A 19,047-nucleotide genomic window follows, 5' to 3' on the forward strand; every position below is an offset into this window, starting at 1 on the left:
AATCAGGATCAGAAAACCAGTCAGTATCTGGTGTGACCACCATTAGCCTCATGCAGTGCGACACATCTCCTTCATATAGAGTTGATCAGGCTGTTGATTGTGGCCTGTGGAATGTTCTGCGAAGTGGTGGATATTGGCGGGAACTGGAACACACGGCCATACACGTCAATCCAGAGCATCCCAAACATACTCATTGGGTGACACTTCTGGTGAGTATGAAGGCAATGGAAGAATTGGGACATTTTCAGCTTCCAGGAATTGTGTACATGGGGCCGTGCATTATCATGCTGAAACATGAGGTGATGAGGGCAGATGAATGGCATGAAAATGGGCCTCAGGATCTCGCCACGGTATCTCTGTGCATTCAAATTACCATTGATAAAAAGCACTTTTTTTTGTCCATAGCTTATGCCTGCCTAACCATAACCCCACCATGGGGCACTCTGTTCACAATGTTGACATCAGCAAATCGCATGACCACAAGACCGGTTGGACATACTGCCAAATTATCTAAAATGACGTCGAAGCCAGCTTATGGTAAAGACATTTACATTAAATTATCTGGCAACAGCTCAGGTGGACATTCCTGCAGTCAGCATGCCAATTGCACACTCCCTCGAAACTGCGGCATTGTGTTGTGTATGAAAAATTCACATTTGAGTATTTTTATTCTCCCCAGCACAAGGTGCACCTGTGTAATGATTATTCTGTTTAATCGGCTTCTTTACAGTGCATTTGAAAAGTATTCAGACCCCTTCACTTTTTCCACATTTTGTTACGTTACAGCCTTATTCTAAAATGGATTTTCTATTCTTCTCATCAATCTACATATAATACCCCATAATGACAAAGCAAAAACAGGTTTTTAGACATTTTTGCAACAAAAAATATATATAATAAAACTGAAATAGCACATTTACATAAGTATTCAGACCCTTTACTAAGTACTTTGTTGAAGCACCTTTGGCAGCGATTACAGGCTCGAGTCTTCTTGGGTATGACGCTACAAGCTTGCCACACCTGCATTTGGGTTTCTCCCTTTCTTCTCTGTAGATCCTCTCAAGCTCTGTCAGGTTGGATGGGGACCATCTCTGCACATCTATTTTCAGCTCTCTCCATAGATGTACGATCGGGTTCAAGTCTGGGCTTTGGCTGGGCCACTCAAGGACATTTAGAGACTTGTCCCGAAGCCACTCCTGCGTTGTCTTGGCTGTGTGCTTAGGGTCGTTGTCCTGTTGGAAGGTGAACCTTTGCCCTAGTCTGAGGACCTGAGTGCTCTGTAGCAGGTTTTCATCAAGGATCTCTCTGTACTTTTCTCCATTCATCTTTCCCTCAATCCTGACTGGTCTCCCAGTCCCTGCCACTGAAAACATTTCCACAGCTCGATGATGCCACCACCATGCTTCACCGTAGGGATGGTCCCAGGTTTCCTACAGACGTGACGCTCTGCATTCAGGCCATTCTACCATTAAGGCCTGATTGGTGGAGTGCTGCAGAGATGGTTGCCCACAGAGAAACTCTGGAGCTCTGTCATAATGACCTTTGGGTTCATGGTCACCTCCCTGACCAAGGCGCTTCTCCCCCGATTGCCCAGCTCTAAGAAGAGTCTTGGTGCTTACTGTGTTCTTCGGGACCTTCAATGCCGCAGAAATGTTTCAGTGTCCTTCCCCAGATCTGTGCCTCAACACAATCCTGTCTCGGAACTCTACATACAATTCCTTCGACCTCATGGCTTGGTTTTCGCTCCTTATATAGACAGGTGTGTGCCTGTCCAAATCATGTCCAATCAATTGAATTTACCACAGGTGGACTCCAATCAAGTTGTAGAAACATTTCAAGGATGATCAATGGGAACAGGATGCACCTAAACTCAATTGAGTCTCAGCAAATGGTCTGAATACTTATGTAAATAAAGTATTTCAGATTTTTGTCATTATGGGGTATTGTGTTATAGATTGATGAGGGAAAATTGTCATTTTATCCATGTTAGAATAAGGCTGTAACGGAACAAAATGTGTTAAAAGTCAAGAGGTGTGAATACTTTCCGAATGTACTGTATATGCCACACCTGTCAGGTGGATGGATTATCTTGGCAAGCGAGAAATGTTTACTAACCAGGTTGTAAGTAAATTTGTGCACATCATTTGAGAGAAATAAGCTTTTACAGTACTATGAAAAAGTTTTAGGCAGGTGTGAAAAAATGCTGTAAAGTAAGAATTCTTTCAAAAATAAACATGTTAATAGTTTATATTTATCAATTAACAAAATGCAAAGTGAATGAACAGAATAGAAATCTACATCAAATCAACCCTTTGCCTTCAAAACAGCGTCAATTCTTCAGTTTAAGGAACTCGGCAGGTAGGTTGGCCTTAACATCTTGGAGAATTAACCACAGTTTTTATGTGGATTTAGGCGGCCTCAGGTGCTTCTCTCTCTTCATGTAATCCCAGACAGACTCAATGATGTTGAGATCAGGGCTCTGTGGGGCCATACCATCACTTCCAGGACTCCTTGTTCTTCTTTACGCTGAAGATACAGCGAAAGTCATTAAGAACTGTTTGGGGTCGTTGTCATGCTGCAGAATACATTTTGTGCCAATCAGATGCCTCCCTGATGGTATTGCACAATGGATAATTATCTGCCTGTACTTCTCAGCATTGAGGAGACCATTAATTCTGACCAAATTCCCAACTCCATTTGCAGAAATGGAGCCTCGAACTTGCAAGGAACCTCCACTATGCTTCACTGTTGCCTGCAGACACTCATTCATGTACTGCTCTCCAGCGAACAAACTGCCTTCTGCTACAGCCAAATATTTCACATTTTGACTCATCAGTCCAGAGCACCTGCTGCCATTTTTCTGCACCCCAGTTCCTGTGTTTTTCGTGCATAGGTGACTCGCTTGGCCTTGTTTCCACATGGGAGTTATGGCTTTTTGGCCGTAAGTCTTCCATGAAGGCTACTTTTGACCAGACTTCTCCGGACAGTAGATGGGTGTACCACGGTCCTACTGTTTTCTGCCAATTCTGAGCTGATGGCACTGCTGGACATTTTCAGATTGTGAAGAGAAGTAAGCATGATGTGTCTCATCTGCTGCTGTAAGTTTCCTTGGCCGACCACTGCTTCTACGGTCCTCAACGTTGCACGTTTCTTTGTGCTTCTTCAAAAGAGCTTGGACAGCACATCTGTGTCTTGTTGCTGTGCTAAGTCTTGCCATGGTGTATGACTTTTGACAGTAAACTGTCTTCAGCAACCTCACCTTGTTAGCGGAGTTTGGCTGTTCCTCACCCAGTTTTATTCCTCCTACGCAGCTGTTTCAGTTAATGATTGTGTTTCAACCTACATATTGAATTGAAGATCATTAGCACCTGTTTGGCATAATTGTTTAATCCTACACCTGACAATAAGCCTACAAAAACCCTGACTTTGTGCAAGTGAACCTAGAAGAATTGATGCTGTTTTGAAGGCAAAGGGTGGTCACACCAAATATGGATGAGATTTTCTTCTTCTGTTCACTCACTTTATATTTATCAATGAACTAAATGCAATCTATTAACGTGTTCATTTTTGAAAGCATTGTTACCTTACAGCATTCTTTCACACCTGCCTAAAACTGTTGCACAGTAGTGTATATCAGCTCATGGAACATGGGACCAACACTTTACATGTTGGGTTTATATTTGTATTCAGTGTACCACCATTTCTTGACATGCCATTTAATAGGAGTATATTGCTGCCTAAAGAATATTGCTATGATAACAGTCTAAAATGCTACCTAGACTCGTAAAGAGAAGCATGTCTACAAGAGCATATTTTCTAATTAGGTTAAATGATTAAGGGGTTTAGCAAGAACTTAAGCAGAGTCTCATCTGGACGGGAACAGTTCTGGTTGAGACTCTTAATGCAGAGACCGTCCCATCTTGGATTACACCAGACTCTTTAATCCACAGTGAAAGACATAGTACAACCCACTATCCCCGCTAGTGTTACAACCACAGGAGGTTGGTGACACCTTAATTGGGGAGAACGGGCTTGCGGTAATGGCTGGAGCAGAATGGTATCAAATACATGAAACACGTGGTTTGCATATGTTTGATGGCATTCCATTTGCGCCGTTCCAGCCATTATTATGAGCCATCCTTACAACGATTAACACATAGCACAATTCAAGACTACTTTACTATTGACCCTGCTCATAGGTGTTTATCACAGGAAGCTGCTGAGGGGAGGATGGCTCATAACGATGCACAAGCCACAAGCCAGTCCTCTCCAATTAAGGTTCCACCAACCTGTGTTTATTGTATGTAGCTACAAATAACATTATTTGATGTAGTACATTTGATACACACTCATGAATCTAGAAGAAAAAAAATCATAAAATATCTATTTAAAGTCAGAAATTAATATTGAAATTAAGTTCAGTTATTGTGATACTTGAGTAGTTTCACATAACTCATTTCATGTTTAAAATTAAATCAGACTTCTCACAATTACACATTGCAGAGGTCTAAAAAGTATCAGACAACTGTAATAAAAAGTTAATATTACAGTCAATATTACACAGTAGGCACAGTCTCATGGCACTATGATGTCACAATGAGCTGAGTGTTCACTGCATGTGACATGATGCAAGTGGTGCTGTGTGAGGGCATAATGAGCTGATCGTTTAATAAGGACCATGGGGGTGTTGTGTGATGTCATAATGGGATGGAAGTTTGTACAAGTACAGTGCCTTCAGAAAGTATTCACACCCTAGACTTTTTCCAAGTTTTTGTTGTGTTACAGGCGGGATTTAAAATGGATTAACTTGAGATTTGTTACTGGCCTATACACAATACCCCATAATATCAAAGTGGAATTATGTATTTGATACACATTTATCATTAATTAAAAATGAAAAGCTGAAATGTCTTGAGTCAATAAGTATTCAACCCCTTTGTTATGGCAAGTCTAAATAAGTTAGGGTGTGAAAATTTGCTAAACAAGTCACATAAGTTGCATGGATTCACTGCAATAGTGTTTAACATGATTTTTGAATGACTACCTCTTCTCTAGACCCCACACAGAATTATCTGTAAGGTTCCTCAGTCAAGCAGTGAATTTCAAACACAAATTTAACCACAAAAACCAGGGAGGTTATACCTATTGGCTGATAAATCATTTTAAAAAAGCAGACATTGAATATCACATTGAGTATGGTGAAATTATTAATTACACTTTGGATGGCGTATCAATACACAGTCACCACAAAGATGCAGGTGTCCTTAACTCAGTTGACGGAAAGGAAGGAAACCGCTCAAGGATTTCAGGATGAGGCCAATGGTGACTTTAAAACAGTTACAGAGTTGAAAGGCTGTGATGGGAGAAAACAGAGGATGGATCAACAACATTGAAGATATTGCACAACACTAACCTAAAAACGACAGAATGAAAGAGGAAGACTGTACAGATTACAAATATTACAAAACATGCATCCTGTTTGCAATAAGGCACTAAAAAGTTGGCAAAGAATATTAACTTCATATCCTGAATACAAAGCATTGTGTTTGGGGCAAAGCCAACACAACACATCACTAAGTACCACTCTTCATATTTTCAAGCATGTTGGTGGCTGCATCATGTTATGAGTATGCTTGTCATCGGCAAGGACTTGGGAGTTGTTTAGGGTAAAAAGAAACAAAATAGAGCTAAGCACATGGGAAATCGTAGCGGAAAACCTGGTTAAGTCTGCATCCCAACAAACACTGGGAGACAAATTATTTTTTTTTATACAAATGTTAGAATTTCTCTTCCACTTTGACAGAGTATTTTGTGAAATAGTTGACAATTTCATTTTTTATCCCACCGTGTAACAACAAAATGTGGAAAAAGTCGAGGGTTGTGAAAGCTTTCGGAAGGCACTGTAGGCTGTGATGTAAGTCAAATCCATATAATTAGGAATTCATTTAATAGGATCACTATTGTCAAATCTGTGTGGTGTCATAATGAGCTGAAATGTTCAATGTTTCCACATAATGATGCTTTGGTATAGAGATCACAGGCAATCCTGGAGACACCTGTGGACAAAGGCCCTCTCACGCTCCTCAAGCTGAAGAGAGCAACTGAAGGCCAGTAACCTTTTGGCCAGAGAGAGGAAGCTAGGAGCTAGTCCAGCCCTCAGAGGCCTTGGGTTGGAGGGGCAGCGCAGGCAGTGGTGGAGATGCCTAATGACCTGATGGACCCTTATCCGTCCAGCCAATAGAATACACTCCTCCTTGGATATGGATGGACCTGGAGCCTGAATCATCCCCAGAGCCACTGGCTGTTAAGAAAAATAATTTGTAAAAATGATTTTATAAGATTTCTAGTTGAATAATTGGGCAAAATGTTGATTTCCGCTTAAATAGACCTTTCTGGTGCAAAATATTATGAAAAATCATTTTTCCCCTATTCAACAAAAGTAGGGCAATAGCACTTGACATGACTGACATGCTTTTAAATATAGTAATAATCTAATTATAAATTACTTAAGATTTCACATAACTGTAAATTAAATACGGTCTGTACAATATTGGCACAATTTCATATAACCAAATACATTTTATAACTAACCCAAGATAAACCACAGTGGGAGCAAATTAATCATAGTGAGCAGAACAAGAACGGTGGGCAGAGCCAAGCATGATCTAGAGAGAGATCCCATTGGCGCATTCTAGCATGTATTTGCATATTTCCATTAGAGAACGCCTACTCTGAAGTGCGCTTGTGGAATTACGCAATTCGCCCTTGCAGTCCTTCACACAATTTTAAAAAAAACTTTGGCAAAGGGTAAAGTCTGCAAAACTGTTACTAACAGATTCTATTTTTTGGAACAGAAAACTGAATTGAGATCAACATTTTCATCAATGATAACAATTGCATAATGTTGGACAAAATCCATCTCGCTCCATCTTCTCCCATTGCCGGCCACTGGGCTTCCTCTCATCACCATATTTGGTGGTGAGTGGAAATTCCAACCGGATGCTTCAAACTTTTACATTCAGTGAAAAATCTGTCTGTTTGTTTTATCTTTGACATAACTGCCAACAGATCAGTTTCTCCTAAATGTCCACTGAGCGATGCAGACACACCATTCAAATGTTTGTTGACTCATTACAACTTCAGCTTTAAGGACTCAGTGATTTCCTCCATCCGTGACGAAGAGAAAGTGATCCTAGTTCAATTCTAATAAATGATTTAGTATTTTTTAGTGTTGAGAGCTAAATCTGGCTGAAAATATCACAGCGAGATGAAACTAGTATTGTTACATCCACTATATTCCACAGTATAGGACTGAGTACATTTGTCAGTGTGAGTTGGCGTATGCTTACCTGCAAACAGGCCCCCACACTGAACTTGGCCTGTTGGCCAGCAGATAGGAAGGACACAAACATGTGTTCCTGTCCCAGGACCCTCACCCCCAGGCTGCGGTTTAAAGATAGGAAGAGCGGCCGCAGGGGGGTGGGCGTCTGGCTGTGGCCTCTCCATCTCCACCTTCTGATCCTGGCCCCTGCATCATTCAGACACTGACCTCCTGACGCGTCCAAGCTCAGCCTGGGACAGACACTGAAGTTACGGACAAGACATTTTCCTGAATAAGTACACATTTTTTATTACAAATTACTAATCACAGCGAGTGTCCCCGTCTTACCAGACAGTACCGTTGCCATGGTAACATGTGGCCCTGCCATCAGATTGAAATAGGGCTCTGATTGGCTGCCCAAGGGAGTGGTCATCATGTACAATACATACCCTTTCTCTTCCATCAGAGATTATGACCAGGGCCAAGAAGCCAGAGGGATAGCTGTTTGGCATAATGATAAGGATGGACAACACAAAATTACATGATCATATAGTTAAAATCTCCAACAATGAGTTTACTTATGTTGTGAAAGGATACAAAACCTGGGCAGAACCATCTGGGAAGACTGTGAGAAACTTGCTACCACAGGCATAATACTTCTCCAGAAATTGTGCCCCATCCTGCCAACACAAGCCATATACAAAACGCATTGATCAGTTAAGATAACCTGTATTCAGAAGTATTTTCAGATGTGACCACCAGTGGCGTATAGTCATTGATGCCAAGGGAAGCCTTGCTTCCCCAAAATATTTGACCATAATTTTCAGTCAATTCGCAGGTGGCTGAATCTCACCAGAGAAATCAGTGTGAAGGAAACAGCACCCCCTCTGTCTTAGTATGGGTAACCATGTATCTAATGCTGTCTGGACCTAAAGAGTGTAACATGTTGCCATTTGATTGATTGATGCCAACTAGCATTTGGCCTCCCTCGATAAAAAAACAAATAATTAGCCATTGAGCTGAGCTCAACTGTGGGTTGTCCTGGTGTATATTATTATTGTAACAAAATGCCCGCAAGGGAGGGCAGTTTGGATTTGGCTTCAGACCAATCAAATCACTTCCTTTCCAAATGTAATTTTCAGAAAAAGTGTCAGTTTCTGGTCTGCTAGAGTGTTTATGTCCTGCAGTAGGTAGCTTGCTAAATCAGCCCTTTCCTAAGCCATGGATGGAGATGGGGATTTGGACTTGTGGTTTTGACTTAATTCTCTGTACAGGCCAATGATTTTGACGGTGATTCTGATCTAACCATAAATGAATATGTTGTGCCACTGGACTGAGACGATTGAAGCTCAAAATGTAGCATAGCTACCTAGCTAAATTAACTAGCTAACTTAGTGGTTCATTGTTGCCCATGCAAGGACATCAGGCTAGCAAACATTTTAGCTAGGTAGCCTATAACAACGAAACCTAAAAGTGCACTGTATGACAGAGCCATAGACCGTTTTGACAACATGAAAGAGAGGAGGATCAGGGTATTGGCATTCAACTAGTCTACGAGTAGGGTGAGTCAACATGTTTTGTTTTACTTGCGCGAGCATGGACACACACACACATCAGTACAATGGACAGCCAGATGATATTTAGAAACATTGGACTAAATTGTTTTTGGTATCTTAATTTTTAAAAATGGTATGTATTAAACACACCATATATAGCCTTATTGATTTGATGGTCTTTAAATGTTTGGTGCTGGAATAGCGGAGGCAATGTCTGTTGTCTTTGTGCTGATTGCGGTAACCCTGTAGTTCTCAATCAGTAGTTGTTTAGTAAACTGTCAAACATTAAACTTGCTTGACCATGCTTGAAGTGATAACTGTGTGTTTGTGTTAGGGGTCGTTCCTGTTTCCTTGTCAATCATTGGTTCATTGGTGAAATTAGCATTATGACAATATCTTTAATTAAATAATTCAAAAACATTTAATGCAATTGCATACAGAAGTTGACAATCAGGAACATAGCACGCATGTTTACATGTAACTTCTGTATCAAAGAAAAGGTCCCATGTTATTTTATCAAAACCGAAGTCCAGCCTTTAGTGATGTCACTACTACGTCAGTACCTTTTACTCCTAAGACCAAAACCATGCCTACAAAGCTATATAAACAAGGCGTTTAGTGTTATCTAAAAGCTTAGCAGTAAATGTCCACGCCCCAAAGTTGATTTTTAGTGGAATGTCTGACTAGTCTTCTCCTTCACTCCCCTGCAGACTTCTGTCTCAGTCACACATTTCTCAAATGTGTCTCTTTATAAGAGAGAGAACTAGAAAACAACTGTGGAACAATTCTAAACCTTTATAATGAATATATATATATATATATATATATATATCGTTAATCTGTAGTCTAGGACCATATAAATATGAGGAGAAAGGGGTCTTATAACCCCTCCCCTTAATACAACATAAGCATAATCAATTATTCTAATACATCAAACATTTGTATAGCCCCAATCATGACCCCTAGGTGAACTTCTAACATGTGCATCATTTGCTTTGTGGACTTCACCGGACAGATGTTGCTCTCTGGTTTTGTGATTAAACAAACATACGCCGCTGTGTGACTTGTCTTTTTGTTGTCACGGCCTTATTGTATATCGCGGTAGCGTATGAACGAAAGGGTTATAGAGCAAACACAATTATCACAACAGAGGTTGTAATATGGCTTTTTTTACTGGCTTGGCTTCCTCCACATGCACCTCTACTGGTGACCACATGATGGCACTGTCCTCATGCAAACCTGTACACCAGAATCTCTCACTTGTCTTGCTGCCTCATCCATCATGTTGTGAGGTTCAAAGTCAATGTAATAAAGGTTAAAAATAATTTGTACCTGATGCGGAGAAATGCCAAACTCAAATGACTCATGGTCATAAAGGGTGTCTCCATTTTCTTTTTCCAGGTCCTCCTCAATCCCAGGATGTTGTGTAACAGTCCACTGTCCCTCTTTGGCTGTACAGGTGGACAGCTGGTAGCTGATGGTCCTAGAGAAGGGTGTGTCTATGAAACAGGACAGCAGGTCAATGACATTAAAACTACATCAGTTCAAAGTTAATGGAAATATATGGCTTTTAAAATATATATATATATATAAAAATGAACATCCTGAATGAACTTAAAGTGATTAATTGACCATTTCCACAGAAAACAGACTCATATTTAAATGTGTTATAAACTGTTGTGTACTCACAGGTATCTGCAGATCGGAGGGTTGACTGTGTGTCCTGGTAGAGTCGCTCTCGCTCTTGCTCCTGCTTTCTGAGGAGGAAGAGGTGGAGTTTGCTAGTGATGTGCTAGATTTCCGTCCTAAATTCAAACTCCACCCATCCAGCACACAAGGCAAGCTCAATCAAGCACACCTGATTATGCTTATGGGATTGCAGACTATTCTTCTCAATCCCAACGCGTGGAGAACAATAAAGAGTCAGACACTAAGAAACTAATAGCATATGATCCATTAGTAAGGAAAACCAATGATCCAATCATGTTCAGGCAGCAAGCTGCCTTAGTGTCACCTGTTTCCTAGACAGAGAATAAGATGCAAATTTGACCCTTATTTTGACCTTTCATCCATGACCCCTCATACCTGTGCTCCGCTCTGTCCCGGGCCTGCAGCTCCTCTCTGGTTGGCTGATTGTTAGGTGGGAGTGTTGCGTCATCCTCCTGATCAGGTCTCTGCAGGGCAAGCAACCTTTCATGGGCCAGCATGTCACACAGCTGCTGGTACTGGGCACAGCAGAAGATCTGTGTGTGTGAGGGCATGTGCATGAGATAGATCATGAAAGAGAGAAAGAGTAGGGTAGGGTGTATGCATACAGAGTGTGATGAGGGGTATATGGAGTGTGGGGAGGGGCATATCATAAAAATCATGTGTCATGCTTTGTTCACACTAATATTCCCCACCCCCTCTTTAGGTGATGCTTGTTGCAGGGCGTTTCATTTGACCGTCCATGACATTCAGCCTTACCCCAGGGTCCTCTGCAAATGTTGGTCCAAGTGGAGGCCTTGCTTTCTCTCCACAGTACTCACACATCACTGGAGAGTCCACGAGAGGCTGGGGCAGGACAACAGAGGTGTGATCAAAGATGATCACACAATGGATCACTTACAATAATACAGAGTTATACACAGTCTCCAAAAATGTCTCAGTTGTGCTATTCTAGAATAAAGATAAACACCTATTTAGGCGAGGTGCTGGCTAGCGGAGTAAATTTGAAAATAAAAGAGCCGCACACTAGGAGCTCAGATGCAAAAATGTCATTACCAACGTTTCAACAGCCAAGCTGTCTTCATCAGGGTATAATCACAAACACTGCGGGATGACTCGTTTATATAGTGTCAAAAGACACAGGTGTCTGTAATCATGGCCAAGAGTGGCCTAATATCATTGGTTAATTATCAAATATTAAAATGTCATACAAAGAACAGCATACAAACAACAAATGGACAGCATACGATCATAGATTAATTTGACTACACAAGCTTACAAACAATTTTAATTTATTTAACCTTTATTTAACCAGGTAGGCAAGTTGAGAACAAGTTCTCATTTACAATTGCGACCTGGCCAAGATAAAGCAAAGCAGTTCGACAGATACAACGACACAGAGTTACATATGGAGTAAAACAAACATAGTCAATAATACAGTATAAACAAGTCTATATACAATGTGAGCAAATTAGGTGAGAAGGGAGGTAAAGGCAAAAAGGCCATGGTGGCAAAGTAAATACAGTATAGCAAGTAAAACACTGGAATGGTAGTTTTGCAATGGAAGAATGTGCAAAGTAGAAATAAAAATAATGGGGTGCAAAGGAGCAAAATAAATACATTAATTAAATACAGTTGGGAAAGAGGTAGTTGTTTGGGCTAAATTATAGGTGGGCTATGTACAGGTGCAGTAATCTGTAAGATGCTCTGACAGTTGGTGCTTAAAGCTAGTGAGGGAGATAAGTGTTTCCAGTTTCAGAGATTTTTGTAGTTCGTTCCAGTCATTGGCAGCAGAGAACTGGAAGGAGAGGCGGCCAAAGAAAGAATTGGTTTTGGGGGTGACTAGAGAGATATACCTGCTGGAGCGTGTGCTACAGGTGGGAGATGCTATGGTGACCAGCGAGCTGAGATAAGGGGTTACGTTACCTAGCAGGGTCTTGTAGATGACATGGAGCCAGTGGGTTTGGCGACGAGTATGAAGCGAGGGCCAGCCAACGAGAGCGATACAGGTCGCAATGGTGGGTAGTATATGGGGCTTTGGTGACAAAACGGATTGCACTGTGATAGACTGCATCCAATTTGTTGAGTAGGGTATTGGAGGCTATTTTGTAAATGACATCGCCAAAGTCGAGGATTGGTAGGATGGTCAGTTTTACAAGGGTATGTTTGGCAGCATGAGTGAAGGATGCTTTGTTGTGAAATAGGAAGCCAATTCTAGATTTAACTTAGGATTTCCAATTACAATGGCAAAGTCACAATAATCACAAGAATGGCTTCAGATCAAAGTCTACGTTGAGACCGAAGGGAACTCTGATTTACCACCAAGATATACCTGAACATCGTCTATTTGCGCCCCTACTGGATGGAAATTACAAGTGTAATGGCTGTGCTCAATGCAATGGCACTTATAAATGTAGATCCTTCAAACACCCACAAACAGAGAAATCGATCCCAATCAAAGGTGTTATTACGTGCTCCACTAAGGCAGTTATTTATCTTATAACTTGTCCTTGTGGAAAAAAATGTGGGTAAAACAAAGCGCGAATTAAAAGTACGAATCTCAGAGCATCGTAGCACCATTAGGTGCAAAAACTTTACTTACCCAGTTGCGGCCCACTTCTTGGAGGCAGGCCACTCGATTTCGTCTCTGCGTTATATTGGCATCGAACATGTCACCCTCCCTAGGAGAGGGGGTGACCTTGATAATTTATTGTCAAAACGAGAGGCTGCCTGGATCTAACTTAAAGACCCTTGCTCCCTTCGGTCTCAACGTAGACTTTGCTCTATAGCCATTCTTGTGACTTTGCCATTGTAATTGTTCGTAAGCTTGTGTAATCAAATTAATCGTATGCTATCCATTTGTTGTTTGTATGCTGTTCTTTGTATGACATTTTAATATTTGATAATTAACCAATGATATTAGGCCACTCTTGGCCATGATTACAGACACCTGTGTCTTTTGACACTACATAAACGAGTCATCCCGCAGTGTTTGTGATTATACCCTGATGAAGACAGCTTGGCTGTTGAAACGTTGGTAATGACATTTTTGCATCTGAGCTGCTAAAGTGTGCGGCTCTCTTTTATTTTCAGTTGTGCTATTCACAATTTCTATTGCATATGGGTTGCACATTATATTCATAACATCACAATGCCAGTTCTATCCCTGAGTGGAAAACATCTTCCGAGATAGAAGTGCTGGGTTTGAGGGGCGATACTTTGACCTCTCATATTCTGATCATTAGTACCTGGCTGACACATGGAACTAATAAAGTGGACTATGAAGAGATTACAGAGACTAGGGTGTGGTAGCAGACAGGTGGGTAAGGTGTTGTACCTCTGGGAGGATGTTCCTTGGGTTTGGTGCTTGGTCCTGGGACTCCCTCTTATATCTAAGAACTCCCAGAAAACCAGAAGTGGGAGTTGGTGGACAATCAAAAGACTGTACATATTCATCTTGCAGCCCCTATAGAGAGAACACATAGGGACAGAAAATAAGTAGTCAGGGAGAGAAGGAGAAAAATAACAAGACCTGTCTTAAATTGTACATTTCTCTTACATGGTCATCCATGAGCAAAAAGACTTCATTGGGTTCCTGCTCTAACCTAGAAGACTCATCTGAAAAATAGACAAATAGTCAACATAACTAATTCAGTATGACATGACACATCATTCATACACAGTGTAAATATGTTGCCATTTATTTCATTTTTTACTAAATTGTGTGGTCTTCTTACGACTTCGGTCTCAATTAGTGACATTGATCTCATGCATCCTGCTATAATCTCACCCACTCAATTGATCAAAGTTAAAACTAAGCCCAGAACTTTACATCGAAGGATATCAAAAACTGTTCCACCCGTCTCTGTGTCTCGCACTTGCTTCTTTCCCTCACTGGGCAGAGTAGTGACATCACCGTCCATATGCCAGCCTTGATTTGGGGCACCTGCAACTTCAGCCTCCATTATTTCCTTTTCAGAAAAAGACAGAGGTCACAGAGGTAGACATTTACACACACACACACACGCCTAAACAAATTCATACACTCACCACAGTGTTGTGCTTGTTCAGACAGCATGTAGCTAAACTTGCTGATGTTGTCAGTAACCGTGGAGATGAAATGGTTGCGTGGGGCTTTCTGAACCTAATATCTAACCATATTGCCTGGCATTATACATTCCAAAATAAGAGACAGCAATAGCATGTTTAGTCCTAGCAGGTGGGTGGGTAAAAGTTAAGGGTATTATTGTTGTAATGTCATTTATGAAAGTTTAATCAGGAAGGCTTGTTTGAATGCTCATTTAACTTCAAGCAGCACAGCATAATTCACTCTTTCCTATTATACAGGACATAGTGGGAAGGAATAGAAACGCATCAGCAGCATAGCTTCTCGTTCTGCTCCTCTTCCTGTTAGCCATGTGCGCACGCTTGCTGTTTAAACTATGTGCTCATTTTTGCAATTATCACTTCTCTCTCAACCAATGGGTATAAACCTTGGGATGTGTTTATGTCAACTTACCCATGTTCTCTCACTTGCTGTGACAACCATCCACCATCAGCTATATTACCCTAAGGCCCGTCATCGAAACTTCTTTCCCTCTAGCGGGGGTTTTATGCCAGCTGCCCAGCAAAATGCTGTCATTAGCATCTGATGAGGCCATACCCCAAACTATTCAATACAATTCCATATCGCATTCTGTCTCTTATTCATTCCGTTAAACCTGTACTCGATTGAATTGTGATTTATTTGTTCTGTATAGTACCTTTATAATCTAACATTATTTTGCTGGGTTGGCCCTGTCCGGGTGATACCGTCAGACAGGGTGGTGCCACAGTGTCCCCTGACCCACCAGTCTCAGCCTCCAGTGTCTATGCTGCAATTGTCTATGTGCCTGGGGGCTAGGGTCAGTCTTATATCTGTTGTAATTCTCCGGTCTTATCTGGGGTCCTGTGTGGATTCAAGTATGCTCTCTCCCTCTCTGAGTACCTGAGCCCTAGGATCATGCCTCTCGACTACCTGACTTGATGACTGGCTGTCCCCAGTCATGCTGCTGCAGTTTCAACTGTTCTGCCTGAGGCTATGGAATCCTGACCTCTTCACCGGACATGCTACCTTGTCCCGGACTTGCTGTTTTCGACTCTCTCTACCGCACCTGCTGTGTCGAACTCTGAATACTCAGCTATGAAAAACCAACTGACATTTACTTCGGAGGTACTGACCGGTTGCAACCACTGATTATTATTTGACCCTGCTGGTCATCTATGAACCTTTGAACATTTTGAAGAACAATCTGGCCTTAATCTCCACCCGGCACAGCCAGAAGAGGACTGGCCACCCCTCAGAGCTTGGTTCCTCTCCAGGTTTCTTCCTAGGTGCCTGCCTGTCTAGGGAGTTTTTCCTAGCCACCGTGCTTCTACATCTGCATTGCTTGCTGTTTGGGGTTTTAGACGGTTTCTGTACAGCACTTTGACATCTGCTGATGTAAAAAGAACTTTATAAATACATTTGATTAATTGATTTGTGGGAAAAGTAGCCTTCCTGCATTTAGCTTCAGGTGTAGAAACGTTATCAAAACATTGTGTTTACTTGATAGCGACCTACACAAATATCTAGCTAGAACAAAGTGTTAATAAGAAATTCATTAAAATCAATAAACAAATGTTGTACAGTAGGCATCTACAGAGGGAGCTAAGAGTTGTGTTATGTGTAAAACAACTTAAATTGTTTTCAGAGTAGGCTTACCAATTTTTGTGTCCAATTAACCAGTTGACTGTCGCACAGTTTTGATTAGATGGTATACAGCAGTGGTAGGTTACCCTGTTCCTGGAGTGCTGCAGGTACAGGATTTTGTTCCAACTTGGCACCATGACCAACTGAGCTAATTGATCAGTTCAGTGATTGCCTAAATTCAACACACCTGATCTTTCAGATCGGCTCAATTAAAAACATGAAGTGCCTGTGGCACTCCAGGACCAAGATTGCCTACCCCTGGTATAAAACTACGGGCAGAATTTACTTTTCATAGCAGGTTAGGATAATTAACATAGCAGGTTAGGATAATTGGGTTAAGCTTAGGAAAAGGGTTGGGGTTAGCTAAAATGCAAAAATTCTCCCTGACGTGGCTTGAACGTGCAACTTTTTTAAAACCACCAGCTGTATACCATCTAGCCACAACCCGCACCCTGTTACACCCTAATTCATTTCAGTGTAATTGTACGCGATTTAGATAACGCGTTATCCATGCATGCCAGCTGTGCCAAGGCAATTAATTAAGAAAACAGGTGAGAATGATTGTCCCAGCGGAATTCAATTGGCCAGAGAACGACTACACTATGTCAACTACAGAGTCCACCACAGCCACCGAGACTATCCCTCCCACTGCTAACGCAACAGCCACGAAACCCCAGGGGTGCGTTCAGTTTGCTTGAACGTTTGCTACGTTGCGAAACGGTTTGTACTGAACGACACGTTTCCCCAAAACTTTCTTGTATGTTCTTGAACAGACTGAAGTACGTAGGTTTGCTCCATTCTGTAGGTGTGCCGGGGTGTGGCTTGAAGCAATGAGTGACATATTTAAAGGGCAGGGGTGCACGAACCACAACCCAGATTAAGATTCTGGTTCAGGATAAAAATGGCGAGCAAAGTTGGTGAAGACGAATGTTCTGAATGAACAGCAGTATTATTGAAAACTGGAACAGAAAGGAAACGGACGGATACGTGTATAAATGATAATGAATCGCTTCATGTTGGGATGCGTTTGTTGAGTAAGGATGCATATGTTGGAATCCCATTTGAGGTGTTAAATGGTGAAGTACGTGCTGGGAAAAGTGGAATCTGTCAGAGTGACAGAGTGGTCTTATTTTGATGAATTGTATTTCTGAAGAACAGAGGAAGATTGCAGTGAGTCTTAAAAGAATCCGGACAACAGGAGTATTATATTTTGAACTTGGGAGTAGAGCACTGTTAGTGGAATTCTAAATTCCTCTGTATTATTTCCCAATCAGAATGAAGTACTCTGTCAATGCATTCTATGGGATCGTAAAACCCATATTATTATTATTATTATTATAATTATTATTATTATTATTATTATTATAGGAATGGATAGAGCCCCAGTCTTAAATTCAGGTAGCAGCGTTTATTACAAGAGAGTACTGACCAAAAATACAAAGAACCTTACATTATAACAGAGACAACATAAAATGACATCATCAGTTTCCCACACCCTTTCCGATCCACACAATAGTGCAGTGTCTTCAGTTCTGGAGATCTTCTTCTACTCCCCTCATAAAACAAACATTCCAATCTGTCTAAAAGACATCTTCTCCTCCACTACTGGAACATCAAAGACCATTCTTATCTGTCAGAAAAGATCCCTTTCCCACAAGGTACAGATAATTAATTTGTTTTACTTACATTTTCAGTAACAGCTTAACCAAGAACCCATACATTTCATACCATAACATAATAGTATTAAAATAACTGGTTCTAATCTAATGTATGCATAATTAATCATTTCAACTATAATTTCCTCCAACAAGCACCCATCAAAGGAGTCATCTCAGGGGTGACAATAGATGTTCAGGTTCAATAGCTGAAGGGAATTCCTGGTGGGGTTGGTGCCTGGCGTCTGACCTGTTGGGTGAATGGATGAATGAAGCTTGGTTGTGTAAGATATGCCGTAAGAGCTTTCGTCCCCAAACCATTGCAGTGTAAAAATTGTAAAGGATTTGGCCATGTTTCAAGTGTGTGCAGACGGACAGAGTATATTGAAGAATGATGTGTAGAAGGACGATGGTGTTGCAATTGTGGTGGGGATCATGTTCCCGAGTTCCTGGAGAGCCCTTTAAGGGTGAAGGGGATTGAGGTGGCAAAAGTTAGTGGTCAAGCAAATCTTCTATGCGGAAGCGATAGTGATTCTAGTGAAGATATGGTTGTAGACGCACCAGAGTACAGTAAATGTTTGCTGCCAGTCAAAATATACACTGTGTGTTAAAAATTGTGATTTTGTAACATTCATTGCTACAGTTATGAACTGTAGGGCACAAGTCTAAGAAACTGGACTTTATTGTGGCTGCGGCAGAAAAGTTTTTGGGACTTAAGGATTTTACATCTGAAGACTTGCAAGGCGTACTGGCTTCAGAAAACCCACCCTCCTAGGTTCACCTTGAGCCTGTGTAGTGATCAGATCTGTTTTATTTATTTTTAACAGAAAAGTTCTTTGATTTAGTTTATTTCTTATGTTTTGCGGCAGGGGGTTGTATTTTGTTACATTTTGGGGAATTCTGTTTCCTTCCCGCACAGTAGGTGGCGGGATGCACATTAAATTATGCAAAAGCCAATATATCATTAAAAAAAAGAGCCCACAACCCAACCCCGTTTTATTTCAACTAATTGTTCAGTACAGCACCGCTTCTGCTTAACTGAATTCTTCAACTACGTTTTTTCATACTGGACGTAGG

General features: G+C 41.2%; 1 protein-coding gene across 8 annotated transcripts; it reads right to left on the reverse strand.

Annotated features, from left to right (window-relative positions):
- Positions 1–3,870: 3,870 nt before the first annotated feature.
- On the reverse strand, positions 3,871–16,721 carry LOC118394523 (glutamate-rich protein 6). Of its 8 annotated transcripts, none has more exons than XM_035787768.2 (12): positions 16,328–16,721; positions 14,417–14,555; positions 14,144–14,202; positions 13,922–14,050; positions 11,344–11,430; positions 10,963–11,120; positions 10,567–10,634; positions 10,210–10,376; positions 7,919–8,001; positions 7,670–7,822; positions 7,350–7,572; positions 3,871–6,301 (listed from the first exon to the last, which is right to left on the reverse strand). In XM_035787768.2, the coding sequence occupies exons 2-12, from the start codon at positions 14,547–14,549 to the stop codon at positions 6,035–6,037; spliced, it is 1,527 nt and encodes a 508-aa protein (XP_035643661.1). In that variant the 5' UTR covers positions 14,550–14,555; positions 16,328–16,721; the 3' UTR covers positions 3,871–6,034. The 8 variants fall into 8 exon arrangements, with proteins under 8 accessions (XP_035643661.1, XP_035643663.1, XP_035643659.1 ...); XM_035787770.2 differs by having other exon boundaries at positions 14,444–14,555; positions 16,328–16,720; XM_035787766.2 differs by lacking the exon at positions 16,328–16,721 and adding an exon at positions 15,104–15,214 and having other exon boundaries at positions 10,963–11,102.
- Between the last annotated feature and the right edge of the window lie 2,326 nt (positions 16,722–19,047).

Source organism: Oncorhynchus keta, chromosome 15 (genome assembly GCF_023373465.1).
Source record: "Oncorhynchus keta strain PuntledgeMale-10-30-2019 chromosome 15, Oket_V2, whole genome shotgun sequence".
NCBI lineage: Eukaryota > Metazoa > Chordata > Actinopteri > Salmoniformes > Salmonidae > Oncorhynchus > Oncorhynchus keta.

Excerpts from the sequence above, each read along its gene's own strand:
- LOC118394523 (XM_035787765.2), bottom strand. The coding sequence starts at position 15,133 with ATGGTTGTCACAGCAAGTGAGAGAACATGG. Across the intron at positions 14,051-14,143 it reads TTTTGCTCATGGATGACCAT|GGGCTGCAAGATGAATATGT; the intron begins GTAAGAGAAATG and ends TTCTCTCTATAG. Across the intron at positions 11,431-13,921 it reads CAAGGAACATCCTCCCAGAG|CCTCTCGTGGACTCTCCAGT; the intron begins GTACAACACCTT and ends GTCCTGCCCCAG.